The 22,338-nt window shown below is 43.8% G+C and overlaps 3 protein-coding genes across 8 annotated transcripts; 1 reads left to right on the top strand and 2 right to left on the bottom strand.

The window, feature by feature from the left end:
- Positions 1–402: 402 nt before the first annotated feature.
- Positions 403–14,021, bottom strand: wdr33 (WD repeat domain 33). 6 transcript variants are annotated; one of them, XM_062481268.1, is made up of 23 exons: positions 13,808–14,021; positions 11,562–11,781; positions 11,249–11,317; positions 10,985–11,089; positions 10,620–10,715; positions 10,350–10,501; positions 7,983–8,080; positions 6,454–6,580; positions 6,189–6,343; positions 5,910–5,988; positions 5,606–5,716; positions 5,342–5,436; positions 5,163–5,249; positions 4,871–5,004; positions 4,561–4,716; positions 3,579–4,259; positions 3,268–3,331; positions 2,804–3,152; positions 2,491–2,583; positions 2,016–2,176; positions 1,724–1,822; positions 1,088–1,294; positions 403–694 (listed from the first exon to the last, which is right to left on the bottom strand). In XM_062481268.1, exons 2-23 carry the CDS (start codon positions 11,763–11,765, stop codon positions 549–551), a joined length of 3,468 nt encoding a protein of 1,155 aa, XP_062337252.1. In that variant the 5' UTR covers positions 11,766–11,781; positions 13,808–14,021; the 3' UTR covers positions 403–548. The 6 variants fall into 6 exon arrangements, with proteins under 6 accessions (XP_062337252.1, XP_062337253.1, XP_062337257.1 ...); XM_062481269.1 differs by having other exon boundaries at positions 3,268–3,328; XM_062481274.1 differs by having other exon boundaries at positions 660–790; positions 1,051–1,294.
- Positions 13,970–16,248, top strand: dusp28 (dual specificity phosphatase 28). Its single transcript, XM_062481281.1, has 2 exons — positions 13,970–15,223; positions 15,380–16,248. Exons 1-2 carry the CDS (start codon positions 14,879–14,881, stop codon positions 15,494–15,496), a joined length of 462 nt encoding a protein of 153 aa, XP_062337265.1. The 5' UTR covers positions 13,970–14,878; the 3' UTR covers positions 15,497–16,248.
- Positions 16,249–17,442: 1,194 nt separating this feature from the next.
- On the bottom strand, positions 17,443–20,453 carry proca (protein C (inactivator of coagulation factors Va and VIIIa), a). Its single transcript, XM_062481279.1, has 10 exons — positions 20,363–20,453; positions 19,996–20,041; positions 19,723–19,822; positions 19,273–19,430; positions 19,159–19,183; positions 18,908–19,018; positions 18,663–18,803; positions 18,430–18,548; positions 18,224–18,341; positions 17,443–18,103 (listed from the first exon to the last, which is right to left on the bottom strand). Exons 3-10 carry the CDS (start codon positions 19,790–19,792, stop codon positions 17,538–17,540), a joined length of 1,308 nt encoding a protein of 435 aa, XP_062337263.1. The 5' UTR covers positions 19,793–19,822; positions 19,996–20,041; positions 20,363–20,453; the 3' UTR covers positions 17,443–17,537.
- Positions 20,454–22,338: the final 1,885 nt, after the last annotated feature.

Here is a 22,338-nt window from a genome sequence, read left to right as displayed (position 1 = left end):
GTAGGGATACTAACGGAAGGCAAGGAATCAAAGTGGAACCAGGCACACCATTTGAACAATTTCATACAAGGCCCAGGCCTTGTGACAATTTCAGAGCTTCAAACAAGTTCTATATTTTTCAGTAATGGGGTTCCATTCTTCCAATCTTCAACCAACCAGGTTGAGGATGTCACGAGTTCATGGGTGAAGTCAAGAGGAGGTGTCTGTCAGTCAGCGAGCTGTAGAAGTCCAGATACATACAGTATAAACCCTCCTTCCACACAAACACACGCGCATACACACAACACACCCACTAAGGGCCCAATACATACAAGTAAACAATCCATCCTTCAAGCTTGCCTAACGAGATGTAGTCTGAACACAGACCTAATACCCTGGTCCGGAGGGGCAGGAGTTGTTGGGATAGTGTTTGTGTCTCATTTTTGGTCCCTGTCCTCTTTGCATTCTGTCCTTGTGAGGGGGTAAGGGTGGGGTGAGCCAAGAGTATTAGGGCAGGGTTGAGGAGGTGGTCGGGTGTTGGGGGTATGTAGTTGAGTCTTTCTCCAGCCCTACCGACCGCGTACTCCCCTGGGGGCACCACGGACCGTCCCTCTCCTAGTGGTTGGCCCAGCGCTACCCGCGCCAGGGCCCCAGCCTCCCCGGCCTCCGCGGGACGAGGGTCCGTAACTGCCATCCTCTCGCTGTGGGGGTCGGCCTGGAGAGAGAAGGGGGAAGTTCCATTTTCAGTCGTGGAAAGACACCAACGAGTCTTGAGTGCGACTGGCAGGGCCAGGGGAGATGATCCTTAACCCTTGTGCTGCCTTCGGGTCACATGACCCAAAGGTTCATAACGAACCATCGTTGTGTTTGCCCAATTTTACCCAATACAAAAACAAATAAAAATAATTTTCTTTTAACCATCGCAATGTGGGGGGTCTGAGACAGCCCAACGGTTAAAAGAAAATGATTCACTTTGTTTTGGTATGCGGTAAAGTTGTCGCAATACGACGGTGGGTCACAATGACTGATGGGTCAGAATGACCCGAAGATAACACAAGGGTTAAGCGACACGTTCTTCCCAGCCCCTAAGCACATCTTTCCCTCTTACCTCCTGTCCTGTCCTCGGCCCCTGTCCCAGGGGACTCTCTGTCGCGGGGGTCTCCGTTGCCCGGGCCGTCGTGCCAGGGCCGTTTCCGCGGGGGCAGAGAGGCCATGTCCATGCCCTGCAGGGAGGAGGAGCGCTCGCGGCTGGCAGGTGACGGGCTGTCATGCATCGCGTGCTCCGGTCTCTGGCCCTCGCGGTACGGTTCGTGACCTGAGATAAAGCCCAAACCTTATCCCCTGGAACTCATTTTGACCAGGTTGGTCAAACCAACTCCTATTCACTATAACACTTGGTTGTGGCATTTATTTTCTTTAAGCTGTCTTTGTCCCCTGTGCAGTTGCTTCTCTAGTTTCAGTACAGGGGTGTCAAACTAAAGTCACTGGTAGCCATTGTAGTCATCTTCTCTTATATATGTTTTTAATCTTTCCTGTAAATTGAGGTATATGCATTGACAAGCTCAGTTCACTTGGTCTCGCCAATCTCTGGAAAAATGCCATTCTCAGCATTATCTTCACTTTGGTAACAGCAGCTTGTGTTGGTTATGTTCCTTAACCCCCATAAACCTCATTGGTTTCCTTATCCAAAGCCCTTATCAAAAAGACTAGTCTCAATAGCCTAGATAAAGAGACACCCCTTTACCTTGGTCTCTCCCGCCCTCCCAGGACTCCTGACTTCTGCCTCCCTCAAAGTGTGGGGGGAACTCATCGGGGGTGGGGAGCAAGCCCTTGCGTCCACCACCTGAGATAACAACCAGGGTTGAGTGGAAGATGGATAGATCGGTGGACAGATAAAGGTACAGGTAGGTCAAAAGACCGAGAGATAACCAATAGAAAGAAACCGATAGATGGACAGAATGAGGAGTAGATGAAAGCGAGGGAAAGTGGTGTGAGAGCCAGGCCAGATGGCTAGACGAGACGGATTCCAGTCTAACCTCCTCTCGGTGGTCCACCTCCACGGGGGGGTCTCCCCCTTCCTCCGTTGTCCCACCCTCGGCCCATCTCGTCCGGGCCCTCGAAGTTCTCCTCCTGTCCACCGTACTCGTCAGAAAACCCCCGGCCTCCCGAGCGCCCTGGCCCGCCGCCCCCTCTGTACCTGTGTGGAGGAGAGGGACCCCATGAGAGTGAGTTTTCTGTCCTGACAGATTGTGTTTTATTCAGAACCTTCAAAACGAGGTGCCATAGTTCAGTAGATCAGCACATAATGATACACTTCAGAAGAATAAAGGTTTCTTTCTCACTGAAAAAACAATCAAAAAAACAAAACAAATATATATATATATATATAAAGTCTCATGGATCATTTGTGCCACCACAAACACAAGCAAAAGTTAGGAAGAAGGTGCATTTTAGACAAGTTAGGAAGTGTGTTAGTAGAAAACATGGAAAGCTAATTAGCACGAGACCCACGTGTCATCAGAGTCCTGGCCATGTCTCGGAGGAGGACGTCTGTCTCTTTGCCTCTGGTCAAACTCCTCTCCCGGGCCCCCATAATTATCATATCTAACACAAACATACACACGCCAAGCTTGCAAGTTAACCCACTGCCTCAGCACCCACTGGAATAGGAGTTCAGCTTTGATTAGGGTCTAGCTTTAGCCAAGTTTCTAAAAACAAAAAAGGTAAGAAGTCCCAGGTGAGGTGAGAGTTATGTCCGTGGAAGATTAGTATGATAGCATTAGAACATGTGGTTCAGTCACCAGTGACTCCAGAAGAAGCTCACCTGTCATCTCTGCGTCCGCGGAACTCTCCTCCGTCACGGGGGAACCTCTCCTCGGAGCCCCAGTTCCCTCCATTACCCCCTCCACCTCCACTGCCTCCACCACCTCCTGCTCCTCCTCCTCCTCCCCGATGCCCTCCTTGGTAACCCTGGCCAGGCCCTTGCCTCCAGCTGTCCTCTCCCCTGCCATGGAACTCTTGACCCCCCTCAAAGTCTGGGTGTCCACGCCCACGCCCCTGCTGGGAGTCCCCCCCCCAGTAAGGCGCCGAGCCCTGGTCGGGGCCCCCGGGTCCCCCTGGGCCCTGGCGGTCGGCTAGAGGACCCATGTGGTGGTTAGGAGGACCTCGAGAATCTAATGGGTGGATGAGCAAACAGAACCAGGACACAGTAACAGTCAGTACACTAGAATGATAAGTCTTATGTATTATGCAATCATTTATGCATGGCAGAAAGGCTCCTCCAGCTACCTTTGCCATTGGGTCCTTGCTGTCCCATCCCATGCATCATTGGTCCAGAGTTCTGACCCGCCTGCTAGATAAAGTTTTAACATTAGAGTAAGTCTGCTTATCCAACCATAAAAGTTCAGTGATTAGCAAGAGGGAAGGCAGAATTGAAGTAATCCAAGTTAGATTGTTTTCTTCTTAACTCATTATTGTGTTCCTCCCCATCAAGTCATTTGAAAACTTACATTTACATTTATTCATTTAGCAGACGTTTTTATCCAAAGCGACTTCCAAGAGAGAGCTTTAAACTTAATTTAAGAACTTTACAAACTCACCTGATGTGGCATGTACGATGGCGCCATGTTTCCGGGTGGCCCCTGCATATTGCCTGGGGGCCCCTGCATGTTACCCGGAGGTGGGCCATGCATCCCTCCAGGAGGAGGTCCTTGCATATTGCCCATCCCATAATTTCCATGTGTCCTTGTAGGGTTCTGCATAGGGGGTCCCATCATCCCACCCTGCATGGGGCCCTGGGGACCCATCATGTTCCCTTGGGGAACATGTGGAGGGGGCCCCTGAGTATCTCTAGGCCCCATTCCTCGTGGTGGGGGACCCATCATCCCACCAGGAGGCCCTTGCATCCCACCAGGCGGACCTCTGGGTCCAGGAGGCATTCCGTGTGGCCCCTGTGGGCCCATGTTTCTGTGAGGACCTGGGTGCCTCTGCATGCCCTGAGGGCCGTGGATGTCTGGTGGCCCCATCATGCCCTGAGGGGGCCCCTGGTGGTGCTGGCCCATCTGTCCAGGAGGCATGAATGGAGCCTGCATTCCACCTGGGCCCATGGGGGGGCCCATATTGTGTTGCATCTGCTGGGGGGGCATGGACTGCGGGAAGCCCTGAGGGGGAGGGGGCATGGGCCCTCCCTGGCCAGGGAAGGGAGGCATTGGTGCCTGCTGGCCCTGTGGAGGCAAGCTGCCATCTGCCTGCAGCTGATTCATTCGCTCCATCTTCATTTGCTGGGGACAGAACAAAGACATTACTATTGGCACTGGGAAGTATTGGACAAAGGCACTTTTGAAACATGCAGGAAGAGCATGATCCCAATGTCAAATCCCAATGGTGGCCCAGGAGAGAAGTGACCCTGGCTTTCGTCATTCAGCGGGACTTGGCTCGTCTAAATCGGCATGAGGGGGCTCATAATCCCTGACACTAAACAGGTACTCCACAAAGTGCTTCACCACAGAGTCCATTCTGAGCTTGTGTGAACCGAGTTTGCGTCGGCCTGTGTGCAGGTGTCTCTCTCAAGTGGTTCCGTACCTCTAAAAGCATGGGGTTGGTGTACTGCAGGGCTGCCATCTCCTGCTCCATGTCAGCCTGTGACTTTTTCTTCCCGTCCCCTTTCTGCTCCACCTTCCTTTCTTTGGGCATCTCTCCGCCCGGGGGCATCGCGGGCACCTTATTGTCTGCCCAGGCCTGCAAGAGAGAGAGGGGGGGAGGAAGAGAGCAAGGTCTATGAAACAAAAGCACAGGATGTGTTCGACTGTACATGTCCTGTTATGTGCGGAACTTTGCATCTCTCTTCCTTCCATGCTAGTCAAGGTGACCATGGATCTTTAGAGTGGCGTACCTGTTGGAACTGGGCAGGGATGGGTTTAGCGTAGGGCACTTTCTTCTGTGGAACCTTCTTCATGTCTTTCAGCATGACTTCCTCCATCCCCCAGTCCAAGCCCGGGATGGACATCTCCAACTCGGGTGTAACATCTTTACCATGCCACACACAATTTCATTTTAATCTCCAAGACCACATCTAAAGTGATTTTGCTTATTATGCAGTATAACAGTCCCTTTAATGACTCGTGCCTAGCGCCAGAAATTTATCCAGAGAAAAAGCATTTGCTCCCTGAAAAAGGTTCTCTCACCACTCTGCTCTTGCTCCATAGCAGCTTTAAGCTGCTCGGGGATTCCCATGCCAGGGATCGCAGCCATGCTGTTAGGCTCCATGTCATCTGAAACATAAATCCACAACCATGTCACAACACTGGCCGACAGAATGCAACCTTCAACACAGTAACCTCACGGTCACAATAACACAACGCACCGTACTCCACTCCATCTTCTGACATTCCTGGTAACAAGTTCAGATTGTATCTGTCCCTCATTTTGTCTCCAGGTCTATTTCTTGTCCAGAATTTACTTTTTTTTTTTTTTTTAAGAGAAGAAAAAGGATTGTAAGGACACACATTTTCACAGAGGATAAAAAAAAAGACAAATCAGCTGTGTTTGATTCACGATTCACTTTACATTCAATCAACAAGAAAACCATGGCGACCGTGTTGAAGCTCACGCTCTTCCACTGTCCTACCTGGTGTGGTCGTTGGACCCAGAGCACAGGATGTGTCCTAGAGGGTGCCATGCCAGACTCCAGATCATGCCCTCGTGGGCCATCTCCATCCCACCCACCTCCTTCTCCACACTGAGAGCAAAGAACAAACACCAAAACCACAATGTCATTGAATCCATTAGGCACCCATTACTAATGACCTTCAGAGTGATCTACCCGTGTAGCCCTGCAGGGGTATAAAACCAGAGGAAAAAGGGCAAAGATTGGGGATTTTAAGTGCTGTTTGGGAGGGGGGGAGGGGGGGGGGTTGAGCCGTCACTGTTACCCTGCGTTCCAGAAGAGGAGTGATCCGTCCGAGCCTCCGCTGGCAAACAGCCCCTCGTGGACGGGGTGCCATGCTACGGCTAGAGACCACACAGACATAGCATTAGCAGGGCACACTTTACAATATGAAGTTACCACCTCCTGCAAATCTGATGACATGATTTTGTGTCAAATACAAAATACACCCAATGATATCCACACACACAATAGGTGTTTTAACAGAGCATTTGCAGCACACACAAAAAAAAGATTGGGATGACTGATTTGTCCTCTCACAAACCTGTGGCCTCTTTCTTGTGTCCCCTGAACACCTGGAGCTCCTCCTTCAGGTTGCGGATGTCAAAGAGCTTACACAGGTGGTCACGCGAAGCTGTGAGGAGCCAGTTACCATTGAGGTTCCACTTCACTTCCATCACAGTGTTCTTATGGGCATGACTGGGCAGGGTTAAGGAAACAGGAAAAGGAGTGAGTGTGCATGTAGGCTAACATTCAGCAGCACATTTAATTAGAAAGCAGTGGGTTTGGTGGTGCCTTTTAAAACTCACAGTGTAGCCAAACTCTGGCCTGTCTTTGGATCCCAGAATTTGATTGGCTGCTGGCTGTCTTTGCTACCAGAGACCACCAAGCCTTTGGTGGGGTGCCAGTCCACACACTTCACGTCAGCACCATGACCTAACAGGGTAAAGGACATTTACAGAGTTTACACAGGCTGAGACAGAAACACCATTCAAAATGTGAAGGATTTATCTGCAACACAGAAGGCCATTGATTTCCAATAAACATGTTGTGGTACATTACAAAAACCCCATATGTGTTGGAATATTCAATGCGTAAATGAGTGATGGCCAGTGAAGGAATGATTCGCATAATACAGAAAAAGGTAGAAGTGTGCATCTTCATTTAAGCAGTCTTTATGCATGTAATCACAATCTGCTACCCATCTAGCATTGTTTCTAAATCTCAGCATTGGAAGTCATTTTAGATGGTTTGTGCTGATAAACAGAGGCAATCCAACAAGCTACATGAGAACTACACAGAGACCGAGGCCTTTGAATGCATGTACATGTGTCTGAGCCAGTATGGAAAGTAGTGATGTGTGCTCAGTTAGACAAGTAAAACAGCCATTGCATGACAATGTACACCAGGCGAATAAATAAAATACAGAACCTTTTCATTGTTCAATGAAAACATTCAGAAGGTTAAAATAATGTATTCATCTAGGAACGTGCATGTGCAGTCCAAATATGAGTGCTTACATATTAAAGATCATCTGGAATCTTAATGAAAATATGCACTTTCTTTTTTTCTTCTTTTTTTTGGCATCCCACAACAGTGTATAGAATGGAAGCGGTCCGTGTGTGAGATGAGTTCATTTACAACTGGCCTGCTACAATTGAGCCAGATGGGTCATATCAAATCAGGAATGTGTAGCTTATAGAATCGCATAACCGATTTTGAGAGGACATTTCAGTGTTGATTTTAACGTGTATATTGTGAAGGATTATTGCAATATGGTTACAGACGACAGCCTAAAACAGAAAACAATTTTGGGGAAATGCATTTTATTCTCATTAATGAGAGGATTATTAGACACAAATATTGATTCCCTACTCAATGTTTATTGAAAAAAATGAAACTGGACCTCTAAACTGCCTCATAATTCTGGACTCAACTTTGTTTATTCAGTTTTGAAACTGCAACTGTTTATTGTAAAAAAAAAAAAAACGAAGGCAAACACACTATTCAATCATCTTGCGCTTTCACAGTCACATGCATGACTTTGTAAAAATGTGTCCAAAGAAAAGCATCTAAATGACATAACTGCCCAGGCCTCTACAAAGCAACTACTTTATTGACCAGCAACAAATGGTAAACAAGCTTAGTGTAGGATTGAACAGAATATTTCTTCTGTTATGGTAGAAGTCTAAAAAGTCCTTTGATTGAGGCAGCGTATTTTTAACTCTTGGGAGTACTCCAAGAATATTCCAATAAGTTATAGTTCTTGCATGTGGTTCTCGAGTATGAGAGCAGTGTATGGGGAAGGTACATTAGTGTTTTATCCACAGAAACATACCTCTTAGAATTCTCTCTTCGTGGCAGCGCAGGAAGTCCCAGATGCGCACTGTTCCGTCGTCAGAGCAAGTGGCAAATTTATTATCCGTAGGTGAGAAACTGAAGACACAGGCAGGAAGATAATCAATAATGCAGGCAGTCACAGCTGGGCCACCAGGGTTCACACAGGCGGCTGCTACTCCTTCCACCCAGCATGTGGAAGGATCGACAGGCTGGGCACAACCAGTGGATGAAAGGCAGCAGTCTCACATCCATCCATTTTACAGTGTTACACTAACATTGAACCCAGTTTGAGTCTATGCTGAGCATCTTCAACAAGCAAGTCTCATTCAAGCAGAAGGACTTGTACCTGTCTCCATAAGCACACACTACATGTCGACAAACATCTGTAAACAAACACAAACATGGCTCACTGGTGTAATCAGGCAAGCCACAGCCATCTCAAGACGATACGTAACATTTATCTGCACCCGTCACTTGGCAGAAAACACACATTACTGACTAGAAAAGTATCTGTCAATCCACCTAGTCTAGGTTCACAAGACCACTGAAGCCTAACTTGTATCACCCCTGCCATGCCAAAACCACCAACATGAAAGAAAATATGCTTTACCAAAATAGATCCATCTAACATTTCAAGTCCCACAATGGCATTCTGTTCCAACAATGTGCCCAATTTGTGACAAGACATCTCACAAAACATGGCAAGCAATAGCAACTGTTAAATCTGTATAACAATTAATGAAAGGACTGTTGCACATCTGATGTAGTTAAGCACATAGTATAACTTCCTCCATTAGCAGACAGTAGGCCTAATACATGTTGCACATCCACAAAACCTAGGCCTCTGTGGTCAAATAAGTCACTGGTGGTGATCATTATTTACATACAAACGTTTTCAGCTAAGTTCTTATATTTAACGCATTTGGCTGATTGACTTTAGGGCTGAAGCAGGTCTAATACATGTGTGTATTAGAAATAAAACAGAAAGAGGTTGCCGGTAACCAGCCTTTTGTCACCACCAAACTAAATGGCTCCATCTAGAGGGCATTTGCTTACACACCTTAAAAAGAAAAGCAAATGGTTGGTGGAGACCATTTTGATCTTGACAAAATACAAAACTACAAGAGCACACTGAAAGTTACTTGCTCCAATGCCAGATGACAAAATTGCCATGAAACCTCACAGTTCCCTTGCCCGGTGCCAGTGTTAACCATGTTCCCCCAAGCCCATGTGTGACTCAATATCAGAGGACCATGACCACAGCCCTATTTCATTCTCCATTGGCCCTGTGATTCAATATGCATTAAATAATATATAATATAGAAATTATATAATTCGCATAAGCAAATAAATGAATTGTGGCACAGGAGGTTATGTATTCAAAAGGGATGCATCACAAATTTTAACTGAGTAGTTGCATGGTCTGTAAATACAGTAGTATTAGCATGCTGTACGATCTTTATTGATTTTTTTTTCCTCGATTTTCTTGAGGACATCTGCCACCAATGGCAGACATTAGCAACAAAGCAAAACCTTTAATGCAGCCAAATCAAGTTATTGAAGAGGGTTCTGGTGACAGAGTGGTGGGTTGCATGGGAACTAAAAGTGAAAGGTGTACACCAACTGTTCCTAACCCAGAAGCAATGTGCACTTAAAGCAGGAAAAAAAGGAAATCTTTATTTAAAAAGCTAAGTAGAACTGAATGTCTAGGAGAGTCAAAAGCAGGGAATGTTCGGGGAGGCCGATTAAGGGGGTGGGTTGGATTCAAATGATAGACATGCTCTTGCCGACACCTCAAACCCTTCAAAGCAACAGTGTGACTTTGTGGCGAAGTGTGCAGGGGTGACACTATGTGTTCGTTTGAGGGACTTCTTGATGTCCCCACGGCCTTGTAGAAGATCCACTCAGAACCCTTTGCTATTAAGTATTTTCATTTTCAAACTCTCCACTTTATTTGTGCTTAATGTATCCCTCTGCCCCACTTTATTTTTTATTACTGTATACCACTGGGCCTATCTGTGTGAACCAGTACTGCTTTAACGTGCGTATATAAAACACTTTATTTAACAAGACCGTGAAAATCAACCTTTTCTGTACATAGTAATTATGTATAGAAAAAATCAAGATACACAACTCATAAGCCACAGGAAATGAAGGCAATAATACGAGAAATATAAAAAATAAATCAGTGCCGTGTCGCAACGGCACACACATACATCTGTCGATCATTGAGGACAAGAACTGAAGGCGACACAAGTGCAGGGAGAACACTGAACAGCACCCCCTGCTGACAAAACCCTCATGACACAGGGGCAGCAATAACAGACTTGGGTTAACTACAGAAAATGGTAGATGGGGTATAGACCTGGCCTCTCTAATCGCCTCCTTGTGAGCCTGGAACATCTTGACGTTGTTCATGTTGGACTGCCAGTACTTCACGTAGCCTCCGTGGTCGGCAGTCAGCATCCACATGTCGTTGTGAGACCAGGTCATGGCCCTCACAGGGCTGTCATGGGCCTGAGGAGGAGGAAAGCACCACAGCGTCACTGACCAGGACCGCTCTGCCACCAAGAACACACCATGTACCACTTTCATGACGCAGCCGGTTCACTGCCGGGGATGAGTTTATATTCACCTGTAGAATGGTCTCAAAGTTGAACGTGAGTCCGTTCCACAAGGTGAACTCCCCGCTGGAGGCCCCGGTGACGAGACGCCTACCCTCAGGAGTCCACTGTGAGAGAGATGAGAGAGAGATGAGGATTGGGGGAAGAAGAGGATGAAATAAGGGGAAAAGAGGAAGGAACATAGAATGAGATGTTTTCGAAGGGGGGAGTGAAAAAAGGCCAACCGTTAATCCCACTGCAAAATACCCTTCAACATGAATCAGCAATAGTGAGTGTCTGGACAAGGTTATGTAACGCTGAGCTTCAAATACTCCAGCTTGGTTTCATACACAGTTCAACCTGGTGGTGAGAGCAAGGCAGAGAGAGGGACACTTACCCTTATGACAAACACAGGACACTTCACTTTGTTGGTGGAAGTTCGGACAAACTTTGTGGTGACAGCATTCATGGAGTTGTTCAGCATACCCACTGGAGGAACAAGCTATAAAACCAGACAGAAAAACAACACAAGTTGTATGAGTCAAAACATTTCAGCAGTTGATCAAAGGGAAAGCCTAACATGCACAATCAATTTCGAAGACGGGTGCATTTGCTCAAATCAGTTATTCCACAAATGTGCGAAGAAGGCCCCAACACTCACGTCATTGTAGCATGCTGCATCTGGTTGGATGGCACGGAAATCCCTGTGGTCCCGCTGCCATAACCGGTTCTGCAAGGGGGAGAGCTGTTATTAATAAGAATTACTTTCATTTACAGGCATTTCAGGCTATACTGATGTTGGTAAAAGGAAAATGCCATGTGGAGTACTATGGCCAAGTCCGGTCACAAACACCGGAATAATTGTTTTTAACTACCTCCACAGACTGAGTTGCCCTTTTATCTACACACACACAAAATAATAATCTCAAAATTGTTATCATTTTAAACACAGGCTTCAACTCCAATGTCTGTACCTCCAGATATCTGATGACTGAGGGGTTGTAGTCGATGGTCTTGCGGTTGACTGCTTTCCTCATGCGCTTGCCATCGAAGGTCAGCTGTTGCATGGCCTGCTGCTGGGCAAAGTCAGGCCGTTTGTAGAACACCTGCCGCGGGGCCTGGTGCTGGAACCTCGGCATGTGGAAGAACCGCGGCGGGGAGCCGATGTCTGTCGCCATGATGGCTGGCCTAGATCTATGAATGCGGGGGGGGTTATCAGTAACGGCTCAATGGTTGATTGGCTTTATCTGAAGACTAGACCACACTGTAGCTGTATGTTCAACACAAACTATTGGGAGGTAAAAAGAGCTTCTTTTCTACGTAAGTTCTACGTTCGCAAGGCAACATTTATGATGATTTTGAGACCCCCACCTCAACCACCTTTTTTCCCCAATGCCATAAAAACGTTTAATATATAAAACGTACTAGAAATTCAATTGCCGACATTCTCAACAGAAGTCAAATAGAGGTACAGGCTTTATTACCATAGCATAACAGTAATCGTATCCATGAACATAACTAATTACATAGCACGCAATACACATCCCTACAAAAAGCATTCAATTGAGACATCTTTTGGGTCCCTTTAAAGAATTTAGACAATGTAATAGGTTTTCATACTTTTACATATCAGTGTGTAACAATGACTAGGCTACTACATTATATATGATACTATATTTTGTCATTTTTTCTGTTCACAGTTGAGGTTTAAGTTATGGCCAGTAAAATACAACTGGTGTGGTTTGCCTAACACTGCATAGAACAAATGAAAATCCCATTTCTGTCACACTGCTCACTATCTATTACAGAAACGAAAGATTTTGATCAACAAAATGTTGCATCTCAACAGTCAACTAGGTGAAATAGACAAAACTGTCACGAAGCAGCAAGTCCAGAGTAAGCATGTGAGCACTCCATGTCTCAATGACGAGACCACAGTCAAGCTCTTTCGTACTAGCTGATAGGTGTGAGCAACGATTTTAAAATCATTGCCCACGTCCATTTCTTAGCAGTGCATGCAGGGAGTATCTGGGAGTCAGTTAGGACACTTGTCGGACACACTACATATGCAACACTAAATTGGAGACACAGCTCCAACTTCCCCATCAAAGCCATAGATTAACTTCCTAATTTAAAAGTCTCAAAGCACACATCCCACTAATAACGTTTATTACTAAAGGACCTCCCTCACCACTACTGCACCAACCTACTATTCTACATTTTAAGTGACCTGAATCAGTGAAAATAAATTATCCTACATTTGGAATATAATTTATTCCATAGGGCAACTTCACAATAATCAATTTTCATAAGTCAAGACACCATAGCTGCAAGCAACAATCTATACATTAAAAGGGCAGTCTAGTCGAGAAGTGGAGTTTTATTCTCCGTCAAATGTGAGAAACATTTGCTGAATTGCGTACTTTCCTTAAAAATAATTTCCATAAATTCTACAATGAGAATCCCCAGCTTTACATCAACAGTGACTGAACCATATTAATAGATAATCAACATTACACATTCTTGCTGACTAACTTGATTCGGTCTGCATTTGATCAAAAGTGTTGATAATAGGACAAAATAACCAGTACTTAAATGCCCTGGTGCATGCTACCTCAGAGACGATTGTTGATTAGGTAGACATCTTATTTTAATCCTCTAGCAAGGTTATGGTAAACTATAGTTGGATCCTCCTGGCTAACCTTATCTAGCAAGGTTTCGCACATGGACTTCTCAGCTCCTAGGCAGCCTGTTGTTGTGCTGCACACTGATCTGACGTTACTTACCTCTGAGATTTGGTGGTTAAGCAAGTGTTTTAAACGCACATACACATTTATTTCACTATAATTCAAACAAATACAGGACAGTGTGTGTAATTCGGCACTTGATATCTAGCTAGCTAACATTTTTTAATCTAAAAACCGAGGCTAGCTAGATAGCTTGGCTGGCGTTAGCGTTATTGGCGAAATGCTAACGACAGTCCATGTGTACTGGTGTGGATGCTAGACTTGGTAGCAAGCTATTTTGTCTAACATAAAGGGGATAGCAACATACTAATTATATTTGTTTATAATATTTGGAAGATAGACAGTGTGCCAAGATAAAATGTGAAATTCTTCTTCAGTTGATTTATTCGGCGTACACTCGCTTGACAACATAGAATTAAATGGCGCCCGGTAGAAGTTGTCTTCACAACAACAACGCGATGCTAGAAACTCACCAACAATATCCAAGCAGAGTAATCTAGCTATGATTAACTAGATTCTTCTGAAATGTATTCTTTTGTTGAATCATAAGCGTTTCAATGTTTATTTAATTTGTTTCGAGTTGTCTTGTCTCGTGTTTAGCCACCTACGGCCTTCATCTCTGCGCTTCCTCCTCGTTTTTTGTTCCGTTCCCCTTGGTGATTTTTCAAGATGACGAAATCACGTAAGTCGCGGGAGATTCTAACGTCAGTACGTAAGTACGTAAGAATTAGTGTTTTTCTAGAAATGCCAAACGGGACATAAATTAACCCGTTTTACAGACATACACTATATGGACATGTCTTATCATGAATTATATAATAGTTTAACATTTGTATTTGCTCATCGATTCATTTATTTACACATTTTGATTTCCTACAATGAATGCTACTCATCTCTCGATAAAAAATGTGTGTGTACACAGAATTTTTATCTGTGAGCTTGGTTGTCACATTAATGCTGTCACGATAATTCCCACATATTCTCAAGTAGTTCTATCTGCACTAAAACCATCCACCGGGAAATGTAGTGGTACTAGGACCCAGGGCTTGCCTGACCGTGGAATGGCCTATCCCGGCAGTAAATATAGCCTTCATTAGGGCAAAGTCAGGAAAAGGCTCGAGCTGACTGGCAGAACACCCCCTTGACAAGTCCTGCCTGAAGAATAGTCAGTCACTACTCTAAACCAAGAGTGTGTGTGCTTCATAGAGAGGGCAAGGGCATTGATGGAATAAGTGAGTGTGATTGTTGGTACAAGGTTTATAGTATCCTTGATGTTTATAATAGTAATTGTACTGTTTTTGCTTTAGGTAGGTATTGCATGTGTATGAATGTATGCACTTGTGTTTATTGATCTGCCACAGTGTAAAATGTTATTGTGTGTTAAAATTATATTGTTAATTGTTTGTGAATGAATGTGTATGAACATAGAGAGAGGGGGCAGAAGATCAGGTTTCCTGTAGGTGTGTGTGATTGAATGTAACACGATAATTTCAGCTAGGGGCAGTGCACATTTCTGTTAAAGTACCACAGTCCTACAGTACAAGATGCTTCAGCTGTGCAAGGTCACCAAAGCCCTGTTCATAAGCAACGCACGCTCAGCCTGCAGTGACGACCTCATCCAGCAGGAGGCGGTGACACTGTGTATCAACGTCACCCGCCAACAGCCCTTTCCAGCATCTCATGTGGCCGTGCTACGCATCCCTGTATATGACGACCCTAACGAAGACCTGTACAGCTACTTTGATGCCTGCGCAGACCGCATCGCAGATGAGGCAGCGAGGGGAGGGCACAGCGTCGTCTACTGCAAGAACGGACGCAGCCGCTCCGCCACCATTTGTTTAGCATACCTCATGAAGCACCGGCAGCTCTCATTGGCTGATGCCTTTAAGGTAGGTGTGGAAAGCACCCATTCTGTGCATCAGTTGATTTGTTATGTTCCTGAATGGTCTAAGCTTTTCCTTAGGCAATGGTATCAGATCCTGTGTGCTGCAATTCAGCAGTTCATCCCTCCGGGACCAAAACAACTGACTATTCCTCTTTTTCAGAAAGTGAAGACCTCTCGCTCAGAAGTAGAGCCCAACTCAGGGTTCTGGGCCCAGCTGGAAAGGTATGAGCAAGAGCTGAAAAAGAGACGTGGGGAGGCAGGCACAATGCCAGCCTGAAGGATCCTCTACCTCTCAACACTGTTGAAACCAGAATGCACCTTTAAACCATCCAGAACCTGGGAAATATAGGTGGAGTAAATGCTAAGCCTCTGTGGTAACTTGCACCCTATAGTATCTCGCATCTTACACCGCTATGCCTTCAATCGAAAAACATTAACAACACAGAATATATGTTTTATTTAAATATCTGTACATCAGCCCTCTATTGTGTGGCCAGTTCCCTGCCCTGCAAGGAGTTATTTCCCATAAGGGGTTCTTTTCCACTTTTTTGTTTTCTTTTTGTTTTTCCGTTCTGTGCATAGCCTGGACACAAATATTTGCTATAGATGTAAGCCGCGAGTGCAGTCTGTAAACTGGTACCAAGCATCTGCTGAACCTTATATTTTACTGCAGGGCTGTCCAACCTTCTGTAAGTTTCCCTCCAAACAACATTGTTTTTGCATCAAATATGATTTCATTTGACAAACAGCTAATTATTCAAATCAGTTGTGTTGGATTAGGGTTGGAATGAAAAAAATGAAAACCTACCGGACTGTAGCTTCCCAGGTACTGGGCAGCCCTTGTCTACTCTGTAAAATTGAAAGAAATTGCAGTGCCACTTTATACCTCCAGAGAGAAACATTTCCTCACTAAAAGATGCATCTATTCAAAAACAACAGATGAAACAAAAAAATACCACTGGGGTTGCTTTTGGGGGAGTAAACATGTGTACATTGTCAAAGAAAAAAAAAAAGTACTTAAAAAATTAAGTATAAGAAACAATGCTATATTTTAAAATTGCAGGAAAATACGCAGAGACGCATAAGCTGTCAAATGTCTTAAACATTTGTCAACACGGTAGAATCCGATAGAACCTTTAGAGCAGCTACCCGTGAAACACTATGCTCAGGTAATCTCCCACTGTATCTACATCTGAAGGGCTTATTAGAAGTACACTAGTACTTTCAAGGTGCATTAGACAGAGCTTTAGTCTCTAACCACTGTGAATCATGTTGTGTATTTTCCAAACACCACAAGGATAGTTGCAGTGATGTGATGCCTTTGCAACCAGGGTTTGAACAGCACATGCATATGCTGATTAGTTACCTTAAAATGACTGAAATGCAAAATAAATTACAATACTAAAAGGGTGACGTTTTATGGTCCCAATATCAGTTTTTCAAACCTTGTTTGCGACAATATTGTGTATTGTCAATGTCTAGATGTGTATATATATGTACAAAATATGAACATTTCTGAGTCTCACTGCAGTGGACATACTTAGATAGATATGTTAATGATGATGTAGATATATGTATTATTGCTGTGAATGTATGAGTGTTTCTCAGGTGTTATTTGCTGCTTGAGTAGCAAAAATATGTTAATGTGCATCACAGCTATATTTCTAACAGAGTTAAGCGAGAACATCACACAATGGCATGGTCATCTTAGGAGAGCGATCATGTTGCTGGTATTGTGATCAGTGCCATACAAGGACAGTAGAGGTCACCTAGAACTTCTGTTGTACTGACCCTTACTGTGAAATCCCTTTAAAACTACAGCAGTAAACCTTCTATTTGAACTGTTACTAGACTTTAGCTTGTACATGATGTATTGTGCAACTCAGGAAACTTGAGTGTGTTGAGACAGAAACTGTTTATGAATTAGGCATGTCAAATTTGACCTGTTAACACACACATTATGCTTGGTAGCCTACTAACAGTAATAGAGGAACACAGTTGGCTGGAGGCTTGAAGGTAAAGGCTTGACACTTATAACTTTCAAAATAGTGATTAGCTCTCAGTAAAACGTAACAATTGCTCTGTGCATCTCAAACAGTTTCACTAACAGATAGCATAAGAATACATCTGTTTGTTTTCTGGAACAACCATTCAGCTGTACCTACGTGTATTTAATTATATATCTTTATCATAAATTACACAAATTACAATAAAGAATCACTGTCATCTTTGAGGGTGTCAATTTATTTAACAAAGTGGCAAAATGACACTTAGGGACAATAAATTGTGGGCTCAATGCAACTGAAACAAACATGGTATCAGGGATGATCATGGTCCCAACTATTACGCACACTATCAATCCACACATTGTAATTGGAGACCTTGGTGTAAACACCAAATTTGTCCAGTTTGCCGCAGCCCTCCCCCCATGACACCAAGCCTATGACAAACCAGGTGTTACGGTAAAGAGTGACCATGGGCCCACCACTGTCGCCCTCGCATGCATCGACACGCTTGCCCAGCATACCTGCGCACAACACGTTCTCGGACACATTGTTAGTCATTTGGCGAGAGCATGTGTTGTGGTCGACCAGTGGTACTTTGATGATGTTGAGGGCAGAGCTAAAGCGCTGAGAACGCAGGTCTTCTTTGCCCCAGCCAGACACGACAGTGAGCGTGCCGTTAAGGTGGAGCACCCGCTCCGCATGACTGCGCTCCGGGAGGCACGCCGGGAGGATATATTTGGAGAGTGGTGCAGGAGTGATCAAGCGGAGCATGGCAATGTCATTATCAATTGTTTTGCCGTTGTAGTTAGGGTGTGGGATAGCTTTAGCCACCTGCAGGGTCACCTCAGTGCCCTCCTTCTTAAAGCGCTCATAGTCACCTGGAGTATTGATGGACTATTCTCAGAAACATGACACATACTATCTCAAGGCATTACCAATGTAGACTAAGATGGAGTGAGGAGGACATTTGGTTTAAATTATATACAGAAACTACTTACCCAGTTTGACATGGAAGCGTAGGCTATTAGTCAAGCAATGGGCTGCAGTAAGTACCCAGTTGGGATCAATAAGGACACCTCCACAATGGAACTTCCCCAATGCATTAATAATGAGAGCCTGCAGACATAAAATACATGTCTCCATCCAGTTTTCGCTAAATGTATTGATCTCATATCATACACAAATGACATAGGCTGTACTGTACCTGCCAGGGGCTTTCCCCCTTTTTGCCCACCTCACCTCCCATCAGCCAGGGAAGTAAACCTATTATGGGTCCACTGTAGGAGTTCTTCTCTGTCAGTAACTGTCCACACGAATTATCATCTTAATTCCAAAAGGGCAGGGAGAGAAATATGTGACCATTTGTGCTCCCAACACATGCACATTTTCACTTGGACTAGCACATGCACTGCCCTGTAAACATTTTACGATTCTTACCAATAGGGCTACAAGTTCTGGAGTTACTTTGGAGACGGTATCCCTTGATACAGCTACATGTTCTTTCCAGGCTGGCCTTACTTTCCGTGCATATATGATCGCAATCGCCATTGTCAAATGAACAATTTGTGGCTGTCTTAGCTGCAAAAAAACACAACCAAAACCTGTTTAAGGGTCTCAAAAACTAACAAACCTAATTACCTAGTAACACAAGCACAACAGAATTGGTGGTAAGAAGGACTTACGGTAGTCACAGAGCTTTCCTTCGAACTCTGGATGACAGGAGCAGACATATTTCTGATAAAGGTCCACACAGGTTCCATTCACACAGGGATTCGGTTTACATTGGTTCCCATCTATGAAACATCACAGTTAGATATGCACCATAATGCAAGAGTTTCCTATCGTGTATTGAACAATAATATAATTATAGTGGGCTTGCTTTTACAGAAAAAAAAGAAAATACCTCTGTGACTAATAAATCGTGTTAACATACCTGTGTACTTTGTCCAGAATTCCATCTGAAATCAAACTCATAACAAATGGTTAATGAAGAACATTCTTGTTTCAGACACAGAACATGATGGGAAAAATGCCTTGGATGCCTTACCGTGGCCTCTCTGGTTTGGTAGATTTCCCTGGCCTCTTCAAAGTCACACTTCTCCTCCACACACTCACGCTCCAGAGAAGGGGGCTTCATTTCCTCCAGGAAACTGTTAGCTCTTTTAGAGCGGAGAAGCATGTGCGCCTCGGGGCCACTGGAGAACACTGACAAACAGGAGTTAATAAATTGGACCAAGAATAGACAGGGACTAAGTGGGTGTAGATATTAAGTGTGCTATGAGATCCTGTATTTGTGTAGAATAAGAATAAAACTAGTCTAAGTATGAGATTTCCAATTGTCAAACAGCAATCATGCATCCATAAATGTATCTATAAATGCAGCCATAAAGGCTCTTTCAGAGGGAAAGAACGGTAGAAGAATGATAAGTGCACTGAATGGATAAATAAGGATACTTAAGGAAGCAATGAGGTTTTTCTTAAATGCAACATTTATTACCTGTCATACTCAGAACAGAGGTTGACCACAAAGCGAAAGCCAGTGACACCCACAGTAAGAGGCTGCCCATGACATCAACAGACCCTTCAGCCAATGGAATCTGTCAAGAAAAAAATATGTAAGCCAATGTGCTTGAGGGATTTACCTAATGATTATGTTGACCTTGATTTTGCTGCAATACTGTGTGTTCTGTTCAATTCTATAGTGTGGAGGATCACTTTTCCTTAATTAAGTATACAAATGTGTTGGGAAATTTAAGACAGGTTTCCGTACCAGATAGTGAAGACCAACAATCTCTGTCTGACCTTCTGGGTGAGAGCTTGAAGGAAAAGATAATTAAACAAGATATTAAAGTGATATTTTTTGTTGCACATACTGAGGTACTTGGATTGAACATTTACCTCTTTGTGAGTTTTTATCAACAGCTCAAACCAATAGTTCAACATGGCCTTGTCCTAATGATCATAGATCAGAAGGAAGGATCTTTCTGCGAACTAACATTATCTTTCAACCCCATCAACCACATTTTTGAATGTTTTCAGTGACAAATAACAATTTTAAGCATAGGTATTTCACACCAGAAATAACATTATTGGTATGTCAGAAAAAACTATTTAGTAGACAGATTTGATTTACTTACATCCTGAGAATCAAGGACGGGACAGGACTGATGGATAAACTGTTTAAACTGTGTTAATGACTAACCATAGATGTTTACTGCGAGTCCACAGTCTGACCTTAGCCAACGTTCCAATACAACCACTTCCTTTTCTAGTTCCCGCAGTGTCACAAACATATGCCTCAGCAAAACATGAAAATACATATTCTTGATTATTACAATATGAAGATAACATGATATTTAATGAATGAATAATTATAGTGATTTATAATAAGAATAATAATCAAATGTCATAATTCGTCATCATCTTTATTGTATTTGATGTAAAGTAAAAAGCTACAGAAGTGAGAATATATATATTGCTTGATCTGCAGATATTGTTGTCAACTACTATTACAGTAACTATGGCCCAATATTTGGGTTGTGCAGGGCCCCTGTCACTAAAGCAATTCATAAATCAAACTACTACTGTAATCCTTAACTTTCAATTAATATAATTTACAAACATGCCACACACTCACAAGTAGGATACATTTAAACACACGTACACACACAAGCATGTGTACACTCATACACGCACACAGACACACACACACATGGGCAGGTGTATAATCTACCCTCAGCATAATATACCTTTTGATCTTATATGGGTCAGAAAGAGTTAACATGATAAGGATGCAGTTGAATACTTGGTATCACCTTCTAGTCTTACTTCATTTCCTTTTATTTTTATCAAGGTTTGACGGACATTCACATTGTAATTATAACTATTTATAAAACAGAACTTGTCTCTGTTTAGCCGCTTTGGAAAACCTGGACATTTTGCCCGAATTTTCTGAATTAATTCCTTCCTTTATTGCTATACTTGTTACTCTAATGCCGACACCAATTTCTGTGTGCTTATAGCTTGAATCACAGCTCTTCATAGATTTTGAAAAATAATTTCTGTAGATAAGGTTTAGGTACAGTATCACTGTACAGCATGTAAACCTTGGTCACACTTAACCTGCAGTACATAGGGGACAGCCTGCTCTAATAATAGAGCTCATAGTTTACATTGTCATCCTTCAACGTGCATCGTAAGCTCACCTGACCTGTCAGCTCATGAGGCCATTAGATGGCACCTACTGCTGTACCTCACTACTAAAATTGAGATTTAGGGCATGTTCTATTCCCCCCACACACACATGTACACAAATGCACACAACCCTGCCTGTGATACAAAGCCTATTACATGTCAAAAGGGAGCAGATTGGCTCCCTTCAGAGTGTCTGTTTGTGTCTGAGGGTGTGGAAATGAGGCCAGTTATTCGGGTTAAGCATTCATGGTTCTGTATTGTCATTGTACTACAGCCTTGTTTCGATGGCTTGGGTTTCTCGTGTATCCTTGTCGTTTTCATTTTCACAGAACCTCCGAGTATAATCGGCTCGGCTCTGGTTCCATCAAGTTCTGCAGAGGGGAACCAAAGTGTTTCGAGTGAAGGGAGGGTCATTCCCAGGACACTGTTGGCATGGTACTGGCCGTATTGCGGAAGTGTCCCTAATGGCTGGCATACTGAGGAGTCTGTCTGTCACTAAGGGTCTGTTCTGTATCCTGGAGGTTAGTGGCCCACCTGGTCTTTCCCAAACACAATGTACGAAAGTGGAACTGGAAGGCAGTGTGCTGGACATGAATAAAGCCTAGACATAGATAGATAAATGGATAGCTGGATGGATGACAACTTCTTTGAAATTGATCCCAGAGGGAAAATTCACTGTGATAACAGCACTGAACATGGAACACAATGTGATATATCAATAACAGAAACATGTAGAAATCAAGCTGTAAATAAATAAGTATTACTAATAAGTATTCGGATCCTAAGTACAAATAATGCAATAAATACAACACCTGAAAAAGGATTTGTAGCATAAACAGTGGCACTACTTATTTATATTGACATGTTTTCATAAAGAGATGCAAAAGCCATGAAATCACCTTTCTTCTTTTTCATCAAA

The sequence above is a fragment of the Osmerus eperlanus genome, chromosome 16 (assembly GCF_963692335.1).
Source record: "Osmerus eperlanus chromosome 16, fOsmEpe2.1, whole genome shotgun sequence".
Lineage (NCBI taxonomy): Eukaryota > Metazoa > Chordata > Actinopteri > Osmeriformes > Osmeridae > Osmerus > Osmerus eperlanus.
Note: the sequence above shows the minus strand (reverse complement) of the source record. Positions and strands in the feature narration are given on the sequence as shown.

Bases quoted from the DNA above. Each gene is read 5' to 3' on its own strand.
- wdr33 (XM_062481268.1), bottom strand. From the start codon at position 11,765: ATGGCGACAGACATCGGCTCCCCGCCGCGGTTCTTCCACATGCCGAGG. The intron at 6,581-7,982 runs GTATGTTTCTGT...TTACCCTGTTAG, and splicing joins CGAAGAGAGAATTCTAAGAG to GTCATGGTGCTGACGTGAAG. The intron at 2,584-2,803 runs GTGAGCTTCTTC...TGTTTGTGTTAG, and splicing joins CGCGGACGCAGAGATGACAG to ATATGATAATTATGGGGGCC.
- dusp28 (XM_062481281.1), top strand. From the start codon at position 14,879: ATGCTTCAGCTGTGCAAGGTCACCAAAGCCCTGTTCATAAGCAACGCA. The intron at 15,224-15,379 runs GTAGGTGTGGAA...CCTCTTTTTCAG, and splicing joins CATTGGCTGATGCCTTTAAG to AAAGTGAAGACCTCTCGCTC.
- proca (XM_062481279.1), bottom strand. From the start codon at position 19,792: ATGGGCAGCCTCTTACTGTGGGTGTCACTGGCTTTCGCTTTGTGGTCA. The intron at 19,431-19,722 runs GTAATAAATGTT...CCTGTTTGTCAG, and splicing joins CTCTGTTCTGAGTATGACAG to TGTTCTCCAGTGGCCCCGAG. The intron at 19,184-19,272 runs GTAAGGCATCCA...GTTTGATTTCAG, and splicing joins ACCAAACCAGAGAGGCCACG to ATGGAATTCTGGACAAAGTA.